We start from the raw sequence: 22,395 nt of genomic DNA, 5'->3' as shown, positions 1-22,395 counted from the left end.
CTGCCCGGACACAGAGCAGAGGAGAAAGTTCAAGGCTGAGAGGTCATTCTAGCGTAACCGTTCTTCCCATCTCTGGGTGAGCTGAGGCTCCAGGAGGAGCAGGGACGGGCCCGGCGGGAGCCCCCCGGCAGCAGCAGGGGTGGGAATACAGTGCGTCTCTATTAGTCTCTAATAGAGCCGCAATCTGCAGCTGCGTCCAGTACTCTGCCACCGCCCTGGGTGCCCCCGGACCCGGTCTCACCCTATAAACGCTTAGAAAATAGCCTCCTGCCACTTCGAGTGGCTGTGCCGGTCGGGCTTTTTTCCTCATGTCATCTCTCTGTGCTGTGCCACCTGCCCCTCCCCCGCCAGCGCCTGCGGCTCTCGCCTCTCTCCTCTCTCCTGCAGCCCCAGACTCTGATACACCTGCCGGGGCTGGCGAGTGAGGGTGGACTGTCGCTTAAAAGAGCAAAGTAAAACACGACCCCTGGCCTCCTTGCCCCCTCCTGTTGAGATTACTAATAGGCGAATTTTCAAATTTACTAAAACACTCTAGTCAGTCAGAGCCAACACAGGTCTTGCAACCACAGTGCCTAAATGGAAAGTGTCTCTTAAAAAGGGAAACAAAACAACAACAGCCGTCGCATGGGTGGTACCACCAGCGCCCGGCCAGGTGCCTCTAACCCGAGGACACAGGCTGCCTGCTCTCCGCTGTCCTCTGGCAGCGCCGACACCCTGGTTCTTGGACCCACGTACTTGGGCACAGCTGCTACTGTCTGCTGCACCCCATCAGGCTTGACTCCACAGCTATTTTCTAACTGCTTAAGTACAACCAGAAAGCACCCCTCACGCCCACGCCGGGCCTCCTGCAAAATCCTTCCCGAGGTTGGGCGTGATTGCAGGGGAATCAGAGCAGGCGCCTAGGATTGGGGTGTTCGGCCCTTTGGGGCGTTCCACGGCTTTGAACACTGTCACCATCACTCATCTCTGCTCACCCTTCAGGTGTAAATTCTACAGCTGTGCCACGGCACCTCTGGGAGGTTTGGGAAGGAAAACCAGAATTGGTCCTAGTAACCCACTCTTCAATCGGCATCAGAATCACTCGAGCTTACGGCCAAATCCCGAGCTCCAGACCTGTCATGCAGTAGGTGCGGGTCAGGGGCCAGGAGTCTGCATCCTAACCAGACTCTCGGGCGACTGGGATGCGGAAGGCACTTTGAGAATTGGTGGATTAGGACTTGACAATTCAGAAAGTCCTCTCACGAAGAGAAACCCATCATCGATCGCCGTACAAAGGGAATAGCGGCGTTACTGCCATTTCACAGCTGGGGCGCCTGGGGCTTGGGAGAGGTCAGCTGACCGCCCCGGTCACGCTACAAGGAAGACCTGCAACTGGTTGAGCGCCAGAACACACTGTTCTTACCCCTCTCAGCCATCCTCACAGTTACCCTGGTTATTTTTAAGCCTTTTTACACCAGTGTGACACACAGAGGGACTCATTTCATCCTCCCTCGAGGAGAGGGAAGCTTAGGGAGTGAAACAACATGTAAGGTAACCTGGGAACTGGAGGAGCCAGGCCTGGACCCTGGGCCCCAACCCACTTTCACTCTCTCCGAAACAGTCAATACCCCTTGTTCGCAGGAGGCATGTTCTCTCAAGTCGCCAGGAGCCCTGAATTAGCCAATACTGGGACCACCGCTCCCGAGGACAGTACAGTGCAGGGTTCCTGCCAGCCTCTGGTCACAACGGTTTTGTCAACCAATGAACACACAACCTTGTGTGTCTCTCTTTAAAGACAACGTATTTCATGTACGATTGACCCTTGAACAATGTGGGTTTGAATTGCACGGGTCCCCTTCTGCATTGTTTTTCTCCAATAAATACAGTGTCTGCATTTTCATTTTACAGACCTTTAAATGAACTAAGTGTGGGGACAAGTTTGTATTGGATTACAGATCACAACACATAGAAATAAAAGAACTAGAGTTTGAGCCCAGGATTCTAGCCGCGCTGTTTCAGCTTCCCGCCCTGGGAGTGAGTCCTTCATCAGTTCCTTTACTTTTGAGGCAGAGAGAGGGGTGCTGGGATTTTCAACTGCCTGGGGGTTGGCGCCCCAACCCCCGAGTTGTTCAAGGGTCAACTGTATACTGTTGCTTTATGAACACTGCACTCACGTCCGACAGAGCTATAACTCGTGCCTGAACGAGGCTCCCCTAAACACGACTTCCCACGCACGGCCCATCACGGCCCTGCCGCTCTTAGGAACACAAGACAGCAGGGCCATTTCAAACAGCGAAATCACCAACAAACAGCATAAAAATGCAAAAAAAAAAAAACCGTGACACTGAATAGACCGCAAAAAGGGCAATTGTTCAGAGTGTGAGCTGAAACGGGGACAGAGAGAAGGCCTCCTTGTTTGACCTCAGCTGAGAACAGGCACGCAGGGCATTCAGTGCTTCACCACTGTGCGCGCGTCCCTGAAAGGCCACGGGAGGGAAGTGCTGGGAGCGCGACGTTTGGGGGTACAATAAACTGTAGCTAGTAGGCGAATTTGCAAGTTTGCAGTCATTTGGAATCCATCAATGCTGGGGGCCGTGCATGCTTGCGAGTGGCAGGCGGTGCGTCTGGAGGACCAGAGAGCCCTCAGCGGTCTTTGTCTTGTTCAGACGGCAGGCTGTCCCCTGGGCTGTCCCTCCCGCACGCTGGCTTCCGCACCACGGTCCCCACTGCACGCTCCCCTGGCCTCTTCCTGGCAGAGGCCCCGGCCCTGTGCTACGGCCTGGCTGCTCTGCTCCGTGTCCCCTAACACCCACGCCCGGGGGTGGGGGGTTCAGCCACTTTGCAGATCACCTACAGAAACATTTTTTGAAAAATGTCTGGGTTCCTCCCTTCCCCTCGCCTGGCTTCTGGGCTGCCTCTCTCCTGTTCAGGAACACCAGCAAAACCTGAGCCAAACAGAAGCTGGGATTGAAAGCTTCAGTCTCTGCCCTAAGGAAAATAAGGCCCAAGAGTGTACTTTTCCTTCCACTCTCTGGTTTTTCGAATTACTTGCACCTTTGGACTATTTCCAGGACTGATCACAGCTGACGTCCTAAACCAGCAGCCCGGCGGACCCCTGGCAGTGCGGGGGTTAACAATGTGACCTCCTTAAGCTGCTGAGAAGTCAGGTCTAATTTTATCCTATAACTGGATAGGCCAGACCTTTTTCTTTTGCCCAAGTGCTGAGGGAAGCCCGGAGTCAGCACTTCTGGGGGCTCGGGAGGCGGCGGCCCTGCTTTTTGCCGAATGCGGAAGGGGAGGCTGCTGGCCGCGGGCCCAGAGCCGGGCCCTGGGGGTGTAGGTGACAATAACCCGGTGCCAGCGGGAGCTGGGGCCACGTGCTTCCTGCTTCCGGCCGACTCCCACCCCGACGCGCCCGGTACTGAGCTGGCCCGAGCTGGGCACAGCGAAGGGCCTCGGGGCAGCTCAGTACAGGACCCCTCAGGGAGGACGGAGGTCCGAGCTGGCCCCGAAGCCCCCAGCACTGCTCAGCCCGCTGGAGAGCCTTCGCCGCGTCTTCTCGGCCTCCCTCCCTCCCTCACTGCACATCACGCCCCCGCCCCCCAGCCGGCAGTGCTCCCACAGCCTCCTGTTAACTTTGCCTCTTCCTAGAAAGCAAGGGCGTAACAGCTTCAGGAAATACCACGGAGGATGGGAGCCTTGGGTTCAAGGTTCAAGGCACAGCTGGGTTCCAGGCCTCTCCCTGTCCAGCTCTTCCTGGCCACGTGCACTGAAACAGCACAGCCTAGCAGACCCCGCTGCACCCTCCAGGGCCCCGCCCCTCCTCCTCCAGACCCCCTTGCTGGGCTTCCAGGGCAACATTCCTACTGAGATGTACCGAGTGCTTCGCACTCACGGAAGCACTTTTTCAAATCTGTATTTTTGCGCTTGCCGAGGAACAGGTCAGCAGGTGCTGCTGTTTTCTCTCGGAGGCAATGGAGCTCAGAGGCACCGTTAGCAGGTGGGAGTCTGTGCTTGGAGCCCACAGCGGTGCCTGGTCCTCCTGTGTCATGCTGGGCAGCGGGAGGGGCTGGGAGGGGAGGGAGTTCCAGGAGGAGCGGGGTAGGGGTGCGCAAGTCCGCAGCCTCTCAGCGGGGCGTCGCGGGGGACCAGGCCATGCAGAGAAGACGGAGAACGACGGCATTACCTCCAAAGAGGCCATTCCACAGGGAGGGGCTCGAGATCACTGTTTCCCCCTTTTGAGGCTGGCCCGCTTCACTATCTGAGCCCCCTTCCTGCCCTCTATCAGGTCCGGCTGCAGGCTACTGTACCCTCTCAGCTCCACCTGGAGACAGCATTGCAGACACAAGGCAGGACAGATCACACACAGAGACGGCAAGAGAACACAGGCGCCCTACGGAGGTGGTGGGAACAGTGCCACCGGGGGCAGGAGGCTCGAGGGGGAGCAGAGAGGTGAGAGGTGAGCCCCAAGGGGGCTGGCGCAGAGGGCAGCAGGAGTCACGGGCCGGCCCCTCGGAAGAGCGAGGGCCTGGGAGGCTGCAGCTCAGGCAGTACCTTGGCGTGAGTCATAAAGTAATCAACACCGGCCTCCATCTCACTAGGGTCCTCCAGGGGCCCCCCAGAAATCACCTCCTCGGGCTCCTGGGTGCCATCGGCTCCGGATGGATCGACGTGGAGAACAACTTTGCGAATGATCTGCAGAAGAGAGGGAGGGCAGAAGGGGCTGGGGAAGCCGGCCAGACAGAGCTCGAAAAGAGCAGGTCCCGGAATGAGCTGGGGGGTTAGAAGCAGCCTTTGTCCCCAGGTGCCCTTCCCTGAGCGGTCAAGATCGGGGACGGCCTCTCGCCCCCATCGGGTGGGGAATTCGCACTGGGCAGCCTCAGAGGGGCTGGAATTTGCGGGGGGTTCTTACTGAGGCTCATGGATGATCGGGGTCTCACCACCGCCCCCCCTGACTTCTATCTCTAGCCCAGGGCGGTCCATCCTGCCTCCTGGTGTGCTGGAAGTTTACGCCCTCCGTCTTCCCCTTAGGACTGGGAGCCCCCGAAGGGCAGGGCGTTCCTGTCCCTGGGATCCACCTGTTCCCTATTCACGCATCCAGATATTCCAACGACAGTCTGCTCTGCACCTACCGCGTGCAAGCAGTGGGAGGTGAGAACACACACGAGCATGAAGCTCCCCGTGCAGGAGGGAAGACGGGGTCCTGCTCTGACCTAGCATGAGCCCCGGAGCAACACAGGTCTGCCTTCTGCCCACACCTAGCACCGTGCCCAGCACCCGTTAGGCAGAATCACGTCTCCTGGTGTAAACCTACTGCCAACCCCATGCATTCCCACGTCCTTTTATCTCAGGAGGCCCACAGGGACCCCCGTACTGCTGTCATACAGCTGTTTTCAGGAACAGGCATCACAGGACTAGGTTTGGGGGGTTCCACGGGGCCCGGTCATTCTGGAACCCAGTCGGAGGAGCTGAATTCAGGCTGAATCAGGCAAGGTGGCTGTAAGGAATGTCACATCTGGACTGTGGCAGGTGCCTACCCCTCTGCTAGGGCAGCAGCAAGAAGCTGGGGGTGAGTCCACCACCTCTGTAAGCTTCTAGCCCGCCGGCCTCTGCCCAGCTCAGGGGGACTCTGCACCCACCTTCTTGGTGACGACGTTGCCCTGCTCATCCGTGAAATGCTCCTCTGTCACCTGCTCCCCTGGAATATTCTGAAGCTCATCCCCCTGGAATTAGAGAAAGGGAGAAAACTCAAGATTGATAAGCGGGAATTTGGGAATAAGGACAGAGGATGAAGAAATAAAGTGGCGCCAGCAGTAGCCACAGTCCCACAAGTCCCCATCCTGGCAGAAAACTGCAACTCGGCCGCCAAACCAGGCTCTGCATGAGGGGCACCCCGGGGGGTCCTGGGCCCAGGACAGGAGGGAGCCCTGGGCTCCCAGGAGCGCTGCCCCGGCAGCGGGGGTGGGCAAAACAGGGGCGATTATGCGGGATTTACGGAGACGGAGGGAGGCCCCCGATTTCTACTCCAACGGCACTTGACAGGAAAGAACCCCCTGCCCCAGACGCCTTTGCCCGGAGGGTGACTTGCTGCCTCACTGGGCTGGCTGGGGACAGAAGCAGGAGGGGGCCGGCTTCCTAAGTCCCGGAGCCGAGCTTCCTCTGCCGCGCCGGGGAGTCGGGGGTGGGCCGGGCAGGGAGTGCCGCCCAGCTGCGGCCCTGCACGTTCCACCCGAGGCCCGCCCGGCCTCTTCCAGCAGGCGTCCTCGCCAGCGTCCCGCACATCCCGGCGCTGCCCCCGCCTGGGTTACCTTCAGGAGGACCCGGCGCCGGACCACCCTGGTGGAGATGGTCTCCTCGTCGTCGCTCAGGCCCTCGCTCTCCCCCAGCTCCTTGTCCAGCTCCTGGTGGACGTGCTTCAGCACAAAGCACAGGGAGCCCCGGACGATGTGCATCACGTTCTGGCAGCTGACCAGAAAGAAGCCCAGCAGCACCAGGGTGACCAGCAGCTGGGTGATGAAGGTCCACATCGCCACCTCCTCACCAGTCTGGCCCTCCGGGGCCTGCGCAGCCAGGGGGCCACCAGGCGGGGGGCCAGCCTCTCATTCTCCTCTGGGACTCTGGAGGCCCCCTGGGACACCCTCCATTTTCTCCACGCGAGGGAGGCGGCAGGGCCCCTAGTGGAACTGCCGCCAGAGTGCCCTCCTGCTGAGAGCCCAGCTCTGCCCTCGGCCCGGGTGACGTCAGGCTCCAGTAATTTTAGCTCCCAAGCCAGCTGCCGGGCTGTCCGGCAGGGCTAGAAGGAAGCAGGCAGGTGTGCATGTCCTGGGCGCTGGAGGCGCGTGTTAAAGTCACCGTGTGCGACACCAGCCCTGAGAGCCGGTGGCCCCGTGACAGCTAGAGGCAGCTCTGCCCAGGAAAACTGTCCCGTTCGGACTTGGGAAAATAAGATGTCTCCAGAACGTGGCTACTTGTGTGTGTCCCTGGGCTGCTACTGGCATGATCAGAATGATGTCACCCCGCTCGCTCATGGGATGGGGCCGGCTAACACCCTGGAGGGTGCAGGGTTTGTTTCAAAAATAGCCCCTGGTGAGTGATTTGCTCAGGCCCAGCTCTGGGAGTGCAGGCGTCCAGGGAGGGGCCTGGGAGCCCGTGCAACTCCATCAGCCCCTCTGGCCTCGGTCCCCGCTTACACGGCACAGCAACCCCAAATGCGAGCGTGTCACTGGTGTGTCTATTTAAGGCCTGTCCTTAAAGGCTCTTCCCAGGCTGGGCTGTCAACACCAGGGCAGGAACCATGCGCATTAAACTCAGCTTTGCAGAGCTGACTCCCTAATGCAGCCCAGCAGCTGCGGCTGAAAGGAATTCCCCTCCTGGGATCAGGCCGTTCCTCTCTGGCCTGCAGCCGGCGTGGCAGAAAGAACCAGGAACTGGACCCGGCACACTGACCCTGCGGCTTCCCGCTGAGGGGCTCAGGGAAGCGGGGCGCCTTCTCTGGGCCTCGGTTTCCCCGGCGGTCAAACAGGGGCGGGTTCAGGAGCTCTCTTCCCGTTCCGAGAGTGCCGGGGGGTCGCACGGTTTGTGAGCCCACCGCTAGGGGTGGTGACAGCAAACACCCCACGCAGCCCGTTGCCCAGGAGGGGCTCTGTGTGCGTTTCACACACTAACGGTTACGCCTGCAGCACCCCCCATCGCGTCTCTGATTTTCCCATCTCACACAAAGGAAACAGAGGCACAGAGAGATTGATAACTTGCTACGTGGAAGAGTAAGGAAATGAGGGTCAGATTTCCAGCTCCGACCCCGGCACAATCCTGCCTCATCTCCACAAGAGAGCACCTGGGACACAGAAGCCACACGTGCAAGGGGGCACGAGAGCCCTGGGTCTGAGCCCAGCCTAGGAGTTCAAGGTCAGATGCTGCCCGCCGGGGCCGCAGAGAGGGACTGGCTGCCTTGCAGGTTCAGGCCCCCAGTTATACCCCACTCCCCGACCCCGTGTTTTTTGAGACTCACTGGAAATCCTAGCAAACAGGTGCTCTGCAAACCGTCACCGTAAACAGGGCTCGTTATCGTCCCTGGAGCCCTGGCAGGTGATTAGGAAACAGCTCACCTACCCTCCCATCCGCCTTAGGCAGGGAGGTGCTGGCTCACTGGGACTGGGGGTCAGGAGGTCCCAGACTCTCCTGGGCCTCAGTTTCCCCATTTGTAAATGAGGCAGTTGGGCCAAATGACCTAGAGGGTTTCTCTCGCGGTCCCCTGGGGTGGTCCTGCTTCCTCTCCAGGCCTCCCCTCAGCAAAGCCAACCGCAGAGACGCTCCTTCCCCGGGACTCCGGGCGGGGGTCGGGGGCACAGACCCGGAGCGGGGCCATCTGTGCTATGGGACAAGCGCTCACTACCGGGAGAGGCAGCAGAGGGTCCCGTGGAACAGCCCCTCGGCCAAGAACGCACGGGGTGACCTGGGGTTAAAAAATGGGTGCAGCCGCCCAGCCGTCGGTGGTGCGGACTCGGCAGGGACGCCTTCTAAGTACCACCCTGTTTAATTCCTGGCAGCGCGTGGCAGCCAGCAGCCCAGGTCATCGTGGAGCCCGCCTGGTCCTGGGGTCCTCAGAGGTGCCTTCGAGGCTCGGGCTTGGACAGGAGCGAGGGGAGGGGAGGAGAGGGCAGTGGAGGGGAGGGAGGGTGAGGAACCGATGCTGACCGAAGAGAAGAAGCCAGGGAGGGCGGAGCACATTGTTACATACGCGTTAAAACCACACGTGCACAGAGCAGCGACGCGAACTTTATAAAAACGCACGAATTAAAAAGACACGTTCGTAAGATGTCTGGGATTAACGTCAAGATAACGTGGGGGGACCCCTCGGGGGTGAGGGTGGGGTGATGAAACCAGAGGGCCGCCAGCAGGCAGGGGCAGCGCCTGGGCACTGCGTGCGCGCAAAGGTGACAGACTGTTCTGTCTGGTTTGGTATCTATTTGCAATCTTTCGTAATAAAACTGTTTCCAAAACCACATTAAAATGATGTCTATGGGAATGGGGAGTGAAGATAAAAGCAAATAAATAAAATAAATAAGTAGGGAGGACTGAAGGGAGGCCAGGAGGGCGGAGGGTGCAGGCAGCTGGAGCCTGTGCCGGGATCGCGCCCTCGGTCCCAGCCTGTTCCACCCAGGGAGCCCACCCGCACGGGCAAGGAGTCCCCAGTGAACCCTGGCGACAATCCTTTCTCTACCTCGTTTACACAAGGGCACCCGGGGCGGGACAGTGGCTGGTCCTCGCCCCTACAGACACGGCGGGACCCGAGTTAGCCTGGCCTCCAGGTCTCTGGTGCTAAGCCCTTCTTCCTAAACCACGACGGAAAAAGAAAGCAAACAAAACTAGGGCTTTGGGGCTTCCCTGGTGGCGCAGTGGTTGAGAGTCCGCCTGCCGATGCAGGGGATGCGGGTTCGTGCCCCGGCCTGGGAAGATCCCACATGCCGCGGAGCGGCTGGGCCCGTGAGCCATGGCCGCTGAGCCTGTGCGTCCGGAGCCTGTGCTCCGCAGCGGGAGAGGCCACAGTGGTGAGAGGCCCGCGTACCGCAAAAAAAACCCCCAAAAACAAAAAACTACGGCTTTGGCAACGGCCCTGCAAAGCCAACCTCTGACCCTGTGACCCTGGGCATCTGGAGGGCAGTGGAGGGGAGGTGCCTGGAAGTCTCATCAAGGTGAGCCTCTCCCCTCCCTCTCAGGGATCAAGGAGGCAGACACGTGGAAAGAGAAAAAGATAAGCCACTGCCACGATTTTTAAAGCTGGAAAACACGCCCGGCTAGGGGCCTGAGCAAGTGAGCAGCTGCCCCAGGCCTGGCCCTCTGGCTGGAGCATCAGTGGCGGCTCCCCGCGGGCTCTCACCTGTACGTGGTGGGAGAAGGTGCTGACAGCCTCCTGCATCCACTCGCTGGGGCCCTGTGGTCTCCGGTCCCTGCCGGCCTCGGGCTGCTCCGTGTGTGCGCGCTCCGGTGCAGAGCCCAGGACCTCTTCGTGCTCCCAAGACCTGCTGACGGTTCTCTGGAACGAGTGTGGGCCTTGCAGGGTCTCCTCCCCCCAGGAGCCTTGTGTGGCCTCTTGCAGATAGGAGACGATGGAGCCTTCCGCATCCCAGTCCTGCAGTCTGGGGCCCAGGAAGAGACCGAGGACACCAGTCACCCCCAGTCTCCGCTCTCAGAGACCCTCCCCCTCCAGAGCCCTGGCCCATCCAGGACGGATCCTGTCCCGCCCACTGGAGGTCGGGAGAGCATGAGCTGTCGCACAGCGACTGCCCTGTCCAGAGGCCCGCGTGGGCCATCCTTGCTGTCCTGGTGGAGAGGCCCACGGACACCGGTGGCGCTGGGCCCCACCCTGTGAATGGATGGCTCCACGCTCTGGGCTCCCGAGGCACGTGGCTCACGGTCCCGTCATCGGGGTCCCCACACCCGTCATCCCACCCACCACCCTCCAGTCCCTCAGGTCACTCCCACCGCACGGTCCTCACGCCTGGGCTCAGCTGGCAAAATGATCACCCCTCCCCCTTGACGCAGGCTCTTCCACAGCCTCCGGGACACATGTGCCTGTTTTTCCCTCCCTCTCTGGCCGTTCCTTCTCAGCATCCTTTGCGGGATCCTCCTAATTTCCCTGGCTTCTGACCCTGGAAGGCCCCAGACTCAGTTCTTCTCTGTCTACACCCACGTGCTCCGCAAGCTCATTCAACCCGTGGCCTTAACCCCAGATGTGGGTCCCCAGCATCTCTTCCTTGAACTGCAGGTGTGCGTGTCCAACTGCCTCCTTGACGTCTGTCCTTGGGGTTTCTGATGGGCATCGCATGGGCAGCCCAGCCAAGTTCACACTTAGGGTCTTCTCCCCGGACATGTTCCAGCCATCCTCCCACTGCAGTAGATGGCAACCTCGTCCCTCCAGGTGTCAGGCCAAGGACACCCGTGTCGTCTTGGACGTCCTTCTTTCTCTCACACTCTATATCTTATTTGCCAGGAAACCCTTTTGGTTCAACTTTCAAAAACACACCCTGAACACGACCACTCCTGGCCACCAAACAGCCACCATCTCGGTCCACGTCACCATCGACTCCTGCTTCCAGCTCATCTTCCTGCCTCTACCCTTGGCTGTGGCCGGCCGTGGCCAGATCACCTCGCTCCTCTGCTCAAAACCCTCCAATGGTTCTCCATCCCACCCAGGAAATGCCAGTCTCTCCAGGACCCCGAGGCCTGACATGTCCGGCCCCATCACTTCCCTGACCTCACCTCCCGTGATCACCCTGCTCTAGGCACAGGCACCTTCTCGCTGCCCCTCGACAGTGCGGGTCGCACGCTGCTCCGAGGCCTCTGCCCTGGCTGAGCCTTCTGCTGGCTCCGCTCAGGCGTTCACGTCGTTCATCACCTGAATTCCTTTATGTCTTTCCCGCGAGCCACTCTCCGGTGTCCCTGCCCGCCCCGTCCATGATTTCAACCACCCCCTTCCCTGCTTTATTCTTCTGTTTAGCACTTAGCATTAATTAGCATCTCTCTTTTAATTACTTTTAATTCCATTTACTTTATCTGTTTATATCGTCAGTCTCCCCACTAGAACATAAACGTCTTGCACGTAGAGACCATCTGCTTTGCTCAATGCCACAGCCGCGCTCCGAGGCACTTCACACAGGGGCCTGGCGCACAGTAGGCATTCAATACACACTGTTGAGTGAGTGAATGAAATTCATCCGTCCCCATGGGAGCGCTGACCCCGGTCACAGAGCCATCCTGTAACGTTCTGAGGCCCGGCCCCCAGGCCTCTGGTCCCTGTCTAGGGACCCTGCTGTCACAGTGGTGCAGTGGGCGGCGCACGGGAACATCCAATCAGTGCTTGTTGAGTGAACGGCCATCGCCAGCGGTTGGAAGGTGGGATTTCACTTGAATCCTCACGGCTCAGTGTGCCCGATTTTCCCGAAGCGTCGAAGGATTCGTTTGGGACACTAAATGAATCCTTGCTGTCTTGTCTCCTAAGCAACTTCGTTTTCCCTCCTGCTGGGGGATGCGGGCCACACCGAGTGGAGCCTGGGGAAGGGCCGTCTGCCCGGGCTTCTGGGAGGAGGATGCGGGTGGGAAGAGGAAAGGAGAATAGATTTCCCACGGCCTGGCTGGATCTGAGCTCCCTGGGTGGCCACAGCCTTCTGGGAGCACAGGAACTATCTCCTTGCTTTAGGAAAATTCAGGCAGCAAAGCGACACAGAGGAAAGGGCCTTTGCCCCTCCCTTCCTGTGCCAGCCCCGGAGGCCAAGGCGATACCTGTCACTGTCTGTCTCTCTCGCTCCAAGCCCCACTCTGCTCTCAGCCCAGTGCTGGAGTGTGGCGGATGTCCACTGCATGCACGTGGCCTGGGGACTCTGTGTCTCAGAGGGGCATCAGGCCATCTGCCTGCACTGCCAACGGGCATCCTGCTGCTGGACCTGTCATCACAGGCCTTCTCATCGCAGGAAGGGTGGTAAGGAGCTACCCAGGAGAATAACCATCTTCAACAGCTGAAGCTCTGTCCTGCCCCTGATAAGCCCGCTGGCCTCACTCCTTCAAAAGGGTGTAAGTAGAAAGGGCAGCCTTATCAGCTCTGTCACACGCAGGCTGTGTGACTGCACACATAGCTTCCCTGGGCCCTGGTGCTTCTAGGTTTCCAAATACGGTTTGATTTCAGCAATCAACACACAACAGCGACGGGGGCCCAGAGCACCCAGCTCAGCTGTACTTCAGGGACGTGGCTTCTCCCAGCCTTACAATCTCTCTCCCAGGGATGCTCTCCCTTCTCCCAACACCCTCAGCCTCTCTCCTGCTGGCCAAAAGATGGGGCTGGCGAGGGGGGTGGGGTGGGGGTGGTTCTGGGGGAGGGACTGGCCTTTGCAGACACAGCTCCACTCTCACAAGACAGAGGCCTGAGCGCGGGCTGGGCGGCTTCAGAGGCGAGCTGGCGCCTTACTGAACTTATTTGCGCCAGTGTATTTAGAACACAGCATCGGGGGACAGCGGCGCCCGAGTTCCCTCCGTACTCGCTGCCAGAAGCCCAGGACGGTGAAAGGCATCCCGCACGGCGGCCCAGCCCTTACCTGTCCTGGCTGGAGTCCATCACCCGACTCACGGTGTGGGATTCTGTGATGCGGGCTTGTACCCTCTGCTGGCCTGAAACAAGAGACACTTCATTCCCTGAGCCCTGCCCTGCACCTGTCGAGTCCTCCTGCCTCTCATGACCTGGCAGCTTCTCTTCTGACCTCTGACCTTCCTCCTGGTCAAGCAAATCGATAAGGCCATTTGCGGCATCTGAATCCACTGTGTCGTCCTCCACGAGGTCCAGAGAGCCCAGCATGGGGCCCTGGGGTCCCTCGGAGAGCGCCCCCTCCAGCTTCCACTCGTGGCCGGTGGCGTCCGAGTCCTCGGCCTTGCTGCACTCCAGAGAGGAGTCCTCAGCAGTGACCAACGAGGGCGTGAGGCCCGCGGACCACACCTGCATGTCAGACATCTCCAGCATGGCGTCATGCTCCGTGCCCGCCACGGGGATGGCGTCTAGGACGGCCACCTCGCTCCAGTACTGGTCTGCGCGCAGCGGAGAGGGGAGCGCGTAGTGCAGGGAGGCGGGGGACAGCAGCTCGTCCTGCAGCGAGGAGTAACCTGGATGGGCAGACAGAGGGCGACATGCTCCAGCTGTGACCTTCCGTCACGCGCGCTCACGTGCCGGTCACGCGCGCACAGGCACGGCCACTGAGGCGCATGCGCATTCCGGCGGTGCGGGCCTCCCCAAGCCTTGTGGCTTCTGCCCAGGCACCCGGGCAAGAGAACAAGGCTCTGGGGGCTGAGGAAGAGGGGGCAGCCAGGGGTGAGGGCGGGGAGGGGGCTCCTTTGCTGGACGCAAAGAGAAGAGGTTGGAATGCTTTCTCTTCCAGTCCAGAGCGCGGATCAAGACGTCTTGATCCAGAGGCTGGGGCTCGAGCCGTCCGCAATCAGGTGAAAGCGCCACTGCTCAGTGGCCGCGCGGAAGGCAGGGCTGCTGTCTCTTTGCACCAGCGTCCCTTGGGCACAGCCCTTGGGGGCTCTGTTAGGAATGCACCTCCAAGGGAGAGGGCAGCCCCAGAGCCAGGGTCGCTGACCGAGCCCCGGCGGGGCTGGCGAGCACACCGAGTATCCACAGACCTCGGTGCAGCGGTCAAACGGGAAACCGCTCGGTTTGGGATGAAGTCGCTTAGCCGCAAGCAGTGTATGTGTTCCCAGAACTGTGAATGAGCCAAAGTGGCACGAGGGCGTGTCCTCAGGGCGCACGAGGTCCCGGGCACAATGCTGTTTCCTCAGAACTCTGCCTGCCGATCCCGCCAGGTCAGCTGTGACCCAGGGGAAGGGAGCCGGCGGGCCCAGGCCCCTACCGTGCAGCCCTGTGGTCAGCAAAGCCTGTTCCCAAGCCTGTTCCCTGGGGACGGGCTCGGACACGAGTCGGTGATAGTCTCCCGGTTGGGTCTGGTGTGCAGACCAGGATGCTGAGGGGGCAGCAGGTTTAAGTGTGGGATCAGTGTGCGTGTCCTGGACGGGGTTCCCTTGGGTGGGGCCTCTGCTCTCCTCCAGCTTGGGGAGGGGGGCGGTCCCTGCAGCAGGGGAAGAGGGCCTCTGCCTCCCCTTCGGAGCAGGTGCCAGTCTGAGGGGGGCCTAGAAGGCAAGATTCTCCACTTGGCCCAGCCTGTCTGGGGACCCGGGAGCAGGTGTGTGCTCACAACCTCTGAAGATCCAGCAGAGCCGAAGGGGACCCTGGGCATGGGTGGGGCTGCCCCTGCAGGGTCTCCAGGGACCTTCCTGCCACGTCCCGAGAGGCCCCTAACCCAGTGTCTGCAATCTTCATCCTGCCATTCAACCCTCACCGCTCCCCACCCCTGCATCTGGCTTAACCTCTCTCCTGGCCAGACGGGCCCTCGTCACTCCCAACTGAGCCTCAGCTCCTGTCCTCTAGCTTCTCTGCTTCTGATAGAACTCAGCTGTCCTCCTTCACTCACTTCTTCAACCAGAAAATATGAAATGAGGTCTGCTTCCACGCCAGGCACCATACATGCTAAAGGGTTGGGGATTATAAACACACACAGACACACACACACACACGACAGGTTCTCTTTGTCCTCTTTCTTTCACAACGTTCTCCCAACGACTCCAGCTCACCTTGGATTCCCCCATCTTTGAGCCTGTCCTGGTTCGCATGACTGTCAACTCCAAGAACAGGGAACCTGTCTATGCTGTCCCACTGCAGAGCTTTCAGATGTGAGGGGGACACAGGAGCCAGAACCGATGACCTAGCCCATATGCAGTGAAACCGAAATTGCCAACGATTACAGGTGTTCAAGGTGCCGGCAACCAGGCCACGTGCTTGACATTCATTCTGCCTTGTAATCTTTCCGGAGAGTTTTCCTCCTGACTGATCTCTACAAGTCTACGTGGTTCCAGATTCCAAAATTAGGAGAACGAGAAACAGACCATGGCGGGGGGGCTGGCTGGGGGTAGGGCTGTGCAGTGACAGGGACCAAGGGACCCCTCCAGCTCTGGCCAAACTCGGAGGGACAAAGAGAGGAGGGTGGTGGGGGAAATGGGTGGGTCAGATCTTCCCACGACAGTAACACCAAGTCACTGCACGTGAAACTGTGACCTAACTGGGAAACCAGGGCAAATGGCCTTCCAACCCTCTACAGAAATCTCTCCAGATATCTGCGAGCAGAGCATTTAAGAATCACATAATTTTTTTTCTTCTTGAAAGCATTATTCTATTATTACCATTACTAATTGAGCTCTCTTTCATATGAAATATATCCAACATGTTATTTTTAATTGTCACGACAACATTATTCCTACTTTATAGATTAGGAAACCAGAGATTGAGCAACTTGCTTAAGGAACACAGTGAGAGTGGTCCTTTCACTAGATTTTGCCATTAATATATTTTAAAGATAGCTTCAAGGAGGTATAGTTGGCATACAATAAATCCACATATTTAAAGTAGATAATCTGATCATTTCTGATACAGGGAAACACCCATGAAACCATCACCACCGTGAAGAGAAGGGCCATTCATCATCCCTGAGAGGTTTCCTCAGGATCCTTTGTACTCCTTCATTCTGCCACCCGACTCCCAGGTAACCACTAATCTGCATTCTGTCACTATACAGGAGCTGCATTTGCCAGAATTGTATATAAATGGAACTATACAGTGTGGAATCTTTTTTGTCTGTTTTTTTTTTCACTCGGCCTAATTTCATCCATGTTGTTGCATGTATTGATAATTCATCCATTGTTATTGCTGAATGTCTAGATCACACTGTAGGTATATGTTTAACTTTTTAAGAAACAACCAAAGTTTTTCCAAAGTGATTGTCCCATTTACATCCCCACGAGCAGCGCATGGGCTCCCAGTTCCTCCACATCCTCAACACTTGGTATGTTTTTCGTTTTTTTCGTTTTTTGTTCTAGCTCTTCTTATAGATGTGTAGCGTATCTACTTATAGTTTTAATTTGTCTTTCTCTGATGACTAATGACGCTGAGCATCTTTTTGTGTGCTTATTTGCTATTTGTCTATCTTCTGGGTTAAGTTCAAGTCTTTTGCTCACTCTAAAACTTGGGTTGTTTTCTTATTATTGAGTTTTGAGAGTTCTTTATGTATTGTGGATACAAGTCCTATATCAGATGATTATTAGCCAATACTTTCTCCCAATCAGTAGCTTCTTTTTCTTCTTCATTTTTTTAAACGGTGCATTTTAAAGTGCGGAAGTTCTAAATTTTGATGAAGTCCAACTTATCCATTTGTTCTTTTATGGATTGTACTTCGGGTGTTGCACCTAAGAAATATTTGCCTTATCCAAGATCTCTAGGGTTTTCTCTTATGTTTAACCAAGAATTTTTATAGTCACAGGTTTTACATTTAATCTATGATCCATTTTGTGGTAATTTTTGTATGTGATGTAAGGTGTGAATCCCAGTTCATTTCTGCATATGAATATCCAAGTGTTCCAGCACACATACTGTAAAGATTATCCACTGAATTGCCTTTGCACCTTTGCTGAAGAGCAGTTTTTCCTGTATGTGTGGTTTTATTGTTTCTGGATTCTATCGTGTTCCATTGACTTATCTGTCTTTATGGCAATACCACACCGTATTGATCACTGTAGCTTTGTAATAAATTTTGAAGTCAGTGTAAGTCCTCCAACTTTGTTCTTTTTCAAAGCTGTTTTGGATGTTCTAGGTCTTTTCCATATGAATTTTAGAAACACTTTGTCACTTTCCACAGAAAAGCCTACTGGGATTTTGACTGGGGTTGCATCAAATATATAGATTGTTTCAGGGAGAACTGACAAAGTATCGAGTCTTCTGACCCATGAACAGGGGTGTATCTCTACATTTATTTAGGTCTTTTAAAATTCCTTTGGGCAACGTTTTGTAGTTTTCAATGTGTGTCTTTCACATCTTTTATCAGATTCAGCTCCAAGTGTTTCAATTTTTTTCAGTGCTATCTTAAAGGGTATTCTTTTTTCAATTTCAATTTCCACTTGTTCATTCCTAGTATATAGAATTCAATTGATTTTTTTAATATACTGAAATTGTATCCTGCAACCTTACCAAACTCATTTTTTAGATTCCATTGGATTTTTATATATATCACGTTGTCTGTGAACAAAGACAGTTTACTTCTTCCTCTCCAATCTGGCTGCCTTTTATTTCTCTTACTTGCCTTATTGTACCGGCAGCACCTTTAGGACAAGGTTGAACAGAAGCCAGGGGAGCAGACATCATTGGCTTGTTACTGCACTTAGAGGGAAAGCACTCGGTCTTTCACCATTAAGTGTAATGCTAGCTTCAGGTTTTTTGTAGGTGCCCTTTTAGGGCTCTGCTAGCAGACTCTCCAATTTGGGGGACAGCGATTTGCCCTAAGTCCTCACTTCTCTTACAGACCCTAGAAGAGTTACTGATTTTTCAAACCGTGTGGCTTTTTACTTGTTGTTAGCATGGAGTGGTGACATCCAAGCTCCTTACATGCAGAACCAGATACTGATTTATTTTAGAATATTCAACCATTTTGCATTCCTTGGATAAACCCCACTTGGTCATGATGCACTTTTATATAGTGTTGGATTTGATTTGCTAAAATTTAGTTTAGAGATTTTTGCATGAATGTTCATGAAGGATATTGGTCTGTAGTTTTCCTGTAATGGCTTTCTTTTTTTTCACCAAAAATGTAATGCTGGCCTCATAGAATGAGTTGGGAAGCATTATGTCCTTTACAATTTTCTTAACGAGTTATTTCTTCCTTAAATGTCTGGTAGCATTCACCACTTAAGTCCTCTAGGCTTGGAGTTTTCTTGGTGGGAATATTGGTTATTTTTTAAATTTATTTTATTGAAGTATAGTTGATTTACAATGTTGTGTTAATTTCTACTGTACAGCAAAGCGATTCAGTTATACATAAATATACATTCTTTTTCATAGTTTTTTTCTATCATGGTTTATCACAGGATATTGAATATAGTTCCCTGTGCTATACAGTAGGACCTTGTTGTTTATCCATTCTATACATAATAGTTTGCATCTACTAATCCCAGCCTCCCATCCACCCTTCCCCCACCCTCCCTCCCCCTTGGCAACCACAAGTCTGTTCTCTATGTCTGTGAATCTGTTTCTGTTTCATAGATACGTTCATTTGTGTCCTATTAGATTCCACATATAAGTTGTATCATATGGTATTTGTCTTTCTCTTTTTTTAAATAAATTTATTTATTTATTTATTGGCTGCATTGGGTCTTCGTTGCTGTGTGCGGGCTTTCTCTAGTTGCGGTGAGCGGGGGCTACTCTCCGTTGCCGTGCGCAGGCTTCTCATTGCAGTGGCTTCTCTTGTTGCAGAGCACGGGCTCTAGGTGCGTGGGCTTCAGTAGTTGTGGCGTGCAGGCTCAGTAGTTGTGGCTCACGGGCTCTAGAGCACAGGCTCAGTAGTTGTGGTGCATGGGCTTCGTTGCTCCACGGCGTGTGGGATCTTCCCGGACCAGGGCTCGAACGCGTGTCCTCTGCATTGGCTGTCTTTCAGCCAATGCAGAGGACAGAAAGGACTGTCTTTCTCTTTCTGACTCACTTCACTTTGTATGATAATCTCTAGGTCCATCCATGTTGCTACAAATGGCATTATTTCATTTTTTATGGCTGAGTAATATTCCATTGTATATATGTACCACATCTTCCTTATCCATTCGTCTGTCGATGGACACTTAGGTTGCTTCCATGTCCTGGCTATTGTGAATAGTGCTGCAGTGAACATTGGGGTGCATGTATCTCTTCGAATTATAGTTTTCTTCAGTCTTTAGTGATGTTGCCTCTCTCAGTCTGGCTGGATGCTTATCAATTTATTGATCATTTCAAAGAACCAGCCTTTGGTTTTATGGATTTTCCCTAGTGTTTTCTGTTTTCAACTTCATTGATTTCCGCTCTGATCTTTATTATCTCCCTTCTGTTTACTTTGGGTTTAATTTGCTCTTCTTTTTCAAATATCTTAAGATATTATAAAGCGGAGGTCACTGACTTGAGAACTTTTCTCTTTTTTAATGTGGACATTTAGCGCTATGAATTTCTCCCTAATACTGCTTTACTGGCATACCATACATTTTGATATCTTGATTCAAAGTACTAATTTCCCTTTTGCTCTCTTCTTTGACCCATGGGTTATTTAGAAGTGTATGATTTAGTTTCCATATGTTTGAGATTTCTCATGTAGCTTTCAGTTATTGACTTGTAATTTAATTTCACTGTGGTCAGAGAACATACTTTGAATGACTTGAATTCTTTTATATTTATTGAGACTTACTTTATAGTCTATAACACGGTCTATATTGGTTTGTTCTAGGGGCAATTGAAAAGAATGTGTATTCTGTTGTTATTGGGTGGAATGTTCTACATTTTCCAATTCCTAATGTCAATTAGGTCAAGACGAAGGACAGTGTTGTCCAATCTTCTATATGGTTCCTCCTTTTTCCACTTGCTCTATCAATTATCAGGATGGAGTATTGAAATCTCCCACTGTAGCTGTGGTCTTGTCTATTTCTCATTGTGCTTTTCTGTTTTTGTTTCATGTATTTATAGCTATATTACTGGTACATAAACATTTAAAGATTGTGATGCCCTCTAGATGAACTACTTTTTATTATGAAATTATTGTCTTTATCCCTGGTAATATTATTTGTTCTGAAATCCACTTGTCTGATATTAATATAGCCACTTCAGTTTTCTTTTGATTAGTGTTAGCACAGTTTATATTTACTCATCTTTTTACTTTTAAGGAATTTGTGTTTTTATATTTGAAAGGCATTACTTATAGGCAGTATATATTTGAAATTTACCTTTATATCCAGTCTATCTCTGCCTTTTTTCCTTTAATTAATTAATTAATTAATTTTGGCTGCATTTGAGTCTTCGTTGCTGTGCTCAGGCTTTCTCTAGTTGCAGTGAGTGGGGGCTACTCTTCGTTGCTTTGCGCGGGCTTCTCATCGCGGTGGCTTCTCTTGCTGCGGAGCGTGGGCTCTAGGTGCACGGGCTTCAGTAGTTGTGGCACGTGGGCTCAGTAGTTGTGGTTCATGGGCTCAGTTGCTCCGTGGCATGTGGGATCTTCCCAGACCACAGATCGAACCCGTGTCCCCTGCATTGGCAGGAGGATTCTTAACCACTGTGCCACCAGGGAAGTCCCTATCTCTGCCTTTTAATGTGGGTTACTTAGGTCATTTACATTTAATGAGATTATTAATATGGTTAGGTTTAAACCTCTCATTTGCTAATTTCTACTTTCGTCCCATCTGTTCTCTTTTTCCTCTTTTGGATTAATTGAAATTTTCCACTTTATCTATTTTGATTGCTTATTAGCTATAATTCTTTGATGATTTTAGTAGTTACTTTAGGACTTTAGGACTTTTAGTATACATCCTTAAACTATCACAGTCTACTTTTAAGTGATGTCATATAACGCTTGGCATATAGTATAAGAACCTTACAATAATATATTTCTCTCTCAAATTTTTTGACTTTTGTACCATTGTTGTAATATATTTTACTTTTACACATGCTAGAAACCCAACATTATATTGTTATTTTTGTTTAAACAGTTATCTTTTAAAGAGATTTAAATAACAAGAAAATTATGTATTTGTTCTTATGGTTAGCATTTTGGCAGTTCATTCCTTCGCGTAGAGCTGTATTTCTGTTGCTGTCGTTTCTCTTCGGCCTCAAGGATTTTGTTTTTAAACTTTTCTTGTAGCAGTCACCTCCTGGTGATGAATTATCAGGTTTTGTGCGTATGGAAAAGTCTGTATTTGCCTTCGTTTTTGGAAGTTATTTTTGCTGGATATAGAAGTCTACATTACTTTAGAGATGTGTTTCTTTCAAGATGTGTTCTACTTTAAAGATATTGTTCCACTGTCTTACATCCATTGTTCCTATGAGAAATCTTATGTAATCCTTATCTTTATCCCCTTGTATATAACAGGTCTTGCTTTTTTCCTCTGGCTACTTTTAACCTTTCTCTGTCACAGGTTCTGACCAATTTGTTTAAAATGTGCCTTGGCATAGTAGCTTCCATGTTTCATGCAGTTAACTGAACTTCTTGGATATGTGTATTTACGGTTTTTGTCAAATTGTAAAATTCTGGGCCATTAATTCTTCAAATACATTTTCAGCCCCCTTCTCTGCTGGAAACTCTAATTTCACAAATATTAGGTCACTTGATTTCCCCACAGCTCACTGATGCTTTTTTTTTTTTCTTCCTGTGTTTCATTTTGGAGTTTCTATTGCTATGTTGCCAAGTTCCCTTCTTCTGTAATGTCTAATCCCATTCAGTGTACTTCATTCATCCTATACCTTATAGTTTCATCTCTAGGAGATTGGTTTGGGTCTTTAAAAAATATCTTCCAGGGCTTCCCTGGTGGCACAGTGGTTAAGAATCCGCCTGCCAATGCAGGGGACACGGGTTCGAGCCCTGGTCTGGGAAGATCCCACATGCCACGGAGCAACTAAGCCCATGCGCCACAACTACAGAGCCTGCGCTCTAGAGCCCGTGAGCCACAACTACTGAGCCCATGTGTCACAACTACTGAAGCCCGCGAGCCTAGACCCCGTGCTCCACAACAAGAGAAGCCACCACAATGAGAAGCCTGCGCACCGCAACAAAGAGTAGCCCCCGCTCGCTGCAACTAGAGAAAGCCCATGCGCAGCAATGAAGACCCAACACAGTCAAAAAAAAAAAATCTTCCAAGTCTCTACTTCACTTTTTAAACATCTGAAATAGTTATTAACTGCTTTACCATTCTTGTCTGCTAATTCTAATATCTGCGTCAGTTTCAGTTGATTGACTTTTCTCCTTATTATGGGTTGTGTTTCCCTGCCTCTTTGTATGT

General features: G+C 53.2%; 1 protein-coding gene across 1 annotated transcript in view; it reads right to left on the bottom strand.

The window, feature by feature from the left end:
• Positions 1 to 3,643: 3,643 nt before the first annotated feature.
• Positions 3,644 to 22,395, bottom strand: part of ANK1 (ankyrin 1) — a 90,235-nt gene continuing 71,483 nt past the window's right edge. Inside the window, exons 38-42 of the mRNA XM_079908882.1 lie at positions 13,065 to 13,623; positions 9,857 to 10,115; positions 5,619 to 5,702; positions 4,609 to 4,674; positions 3,644 to 4,303 (exon numbers count right to left, since the gene is read on the bottom strand). Of these exons, the coding sequence (XP_079765008.1) occupies positions 4,202 to 4,303; positions 4,609 to 4,674; positions 5,619 to 5,702; positions 9,857 to 10,115; positions 13,065 to 13,623 (1,070 nt within the window). The 3' untranslated portion in view covers positions 3,644 to 4,201. The remainder of the gene's footprint in view (positions 4,304 to 4,608; positions 4,675 to 5,618; positions 5,703 to 9,856; positions 10,116 to 13,064; positions 13,624 to 22,395) is intronic.

The sequence above is a fragment of the Stenella coeruleoalba genome (assembly GCF_951394435.1).
Source record: "Stenella coeruleoalba genome assembly, chromosome: 21".
Lineage (NCBI taxonomy): Eukaryota > Metazoa > Chordata > Mammalia > Artiodactyla > Delphinidae > Stenella > Stenella coeruleoalba.
This window is presented reverse-complemented; position numbering and strand designations above follow the sequence as displayed.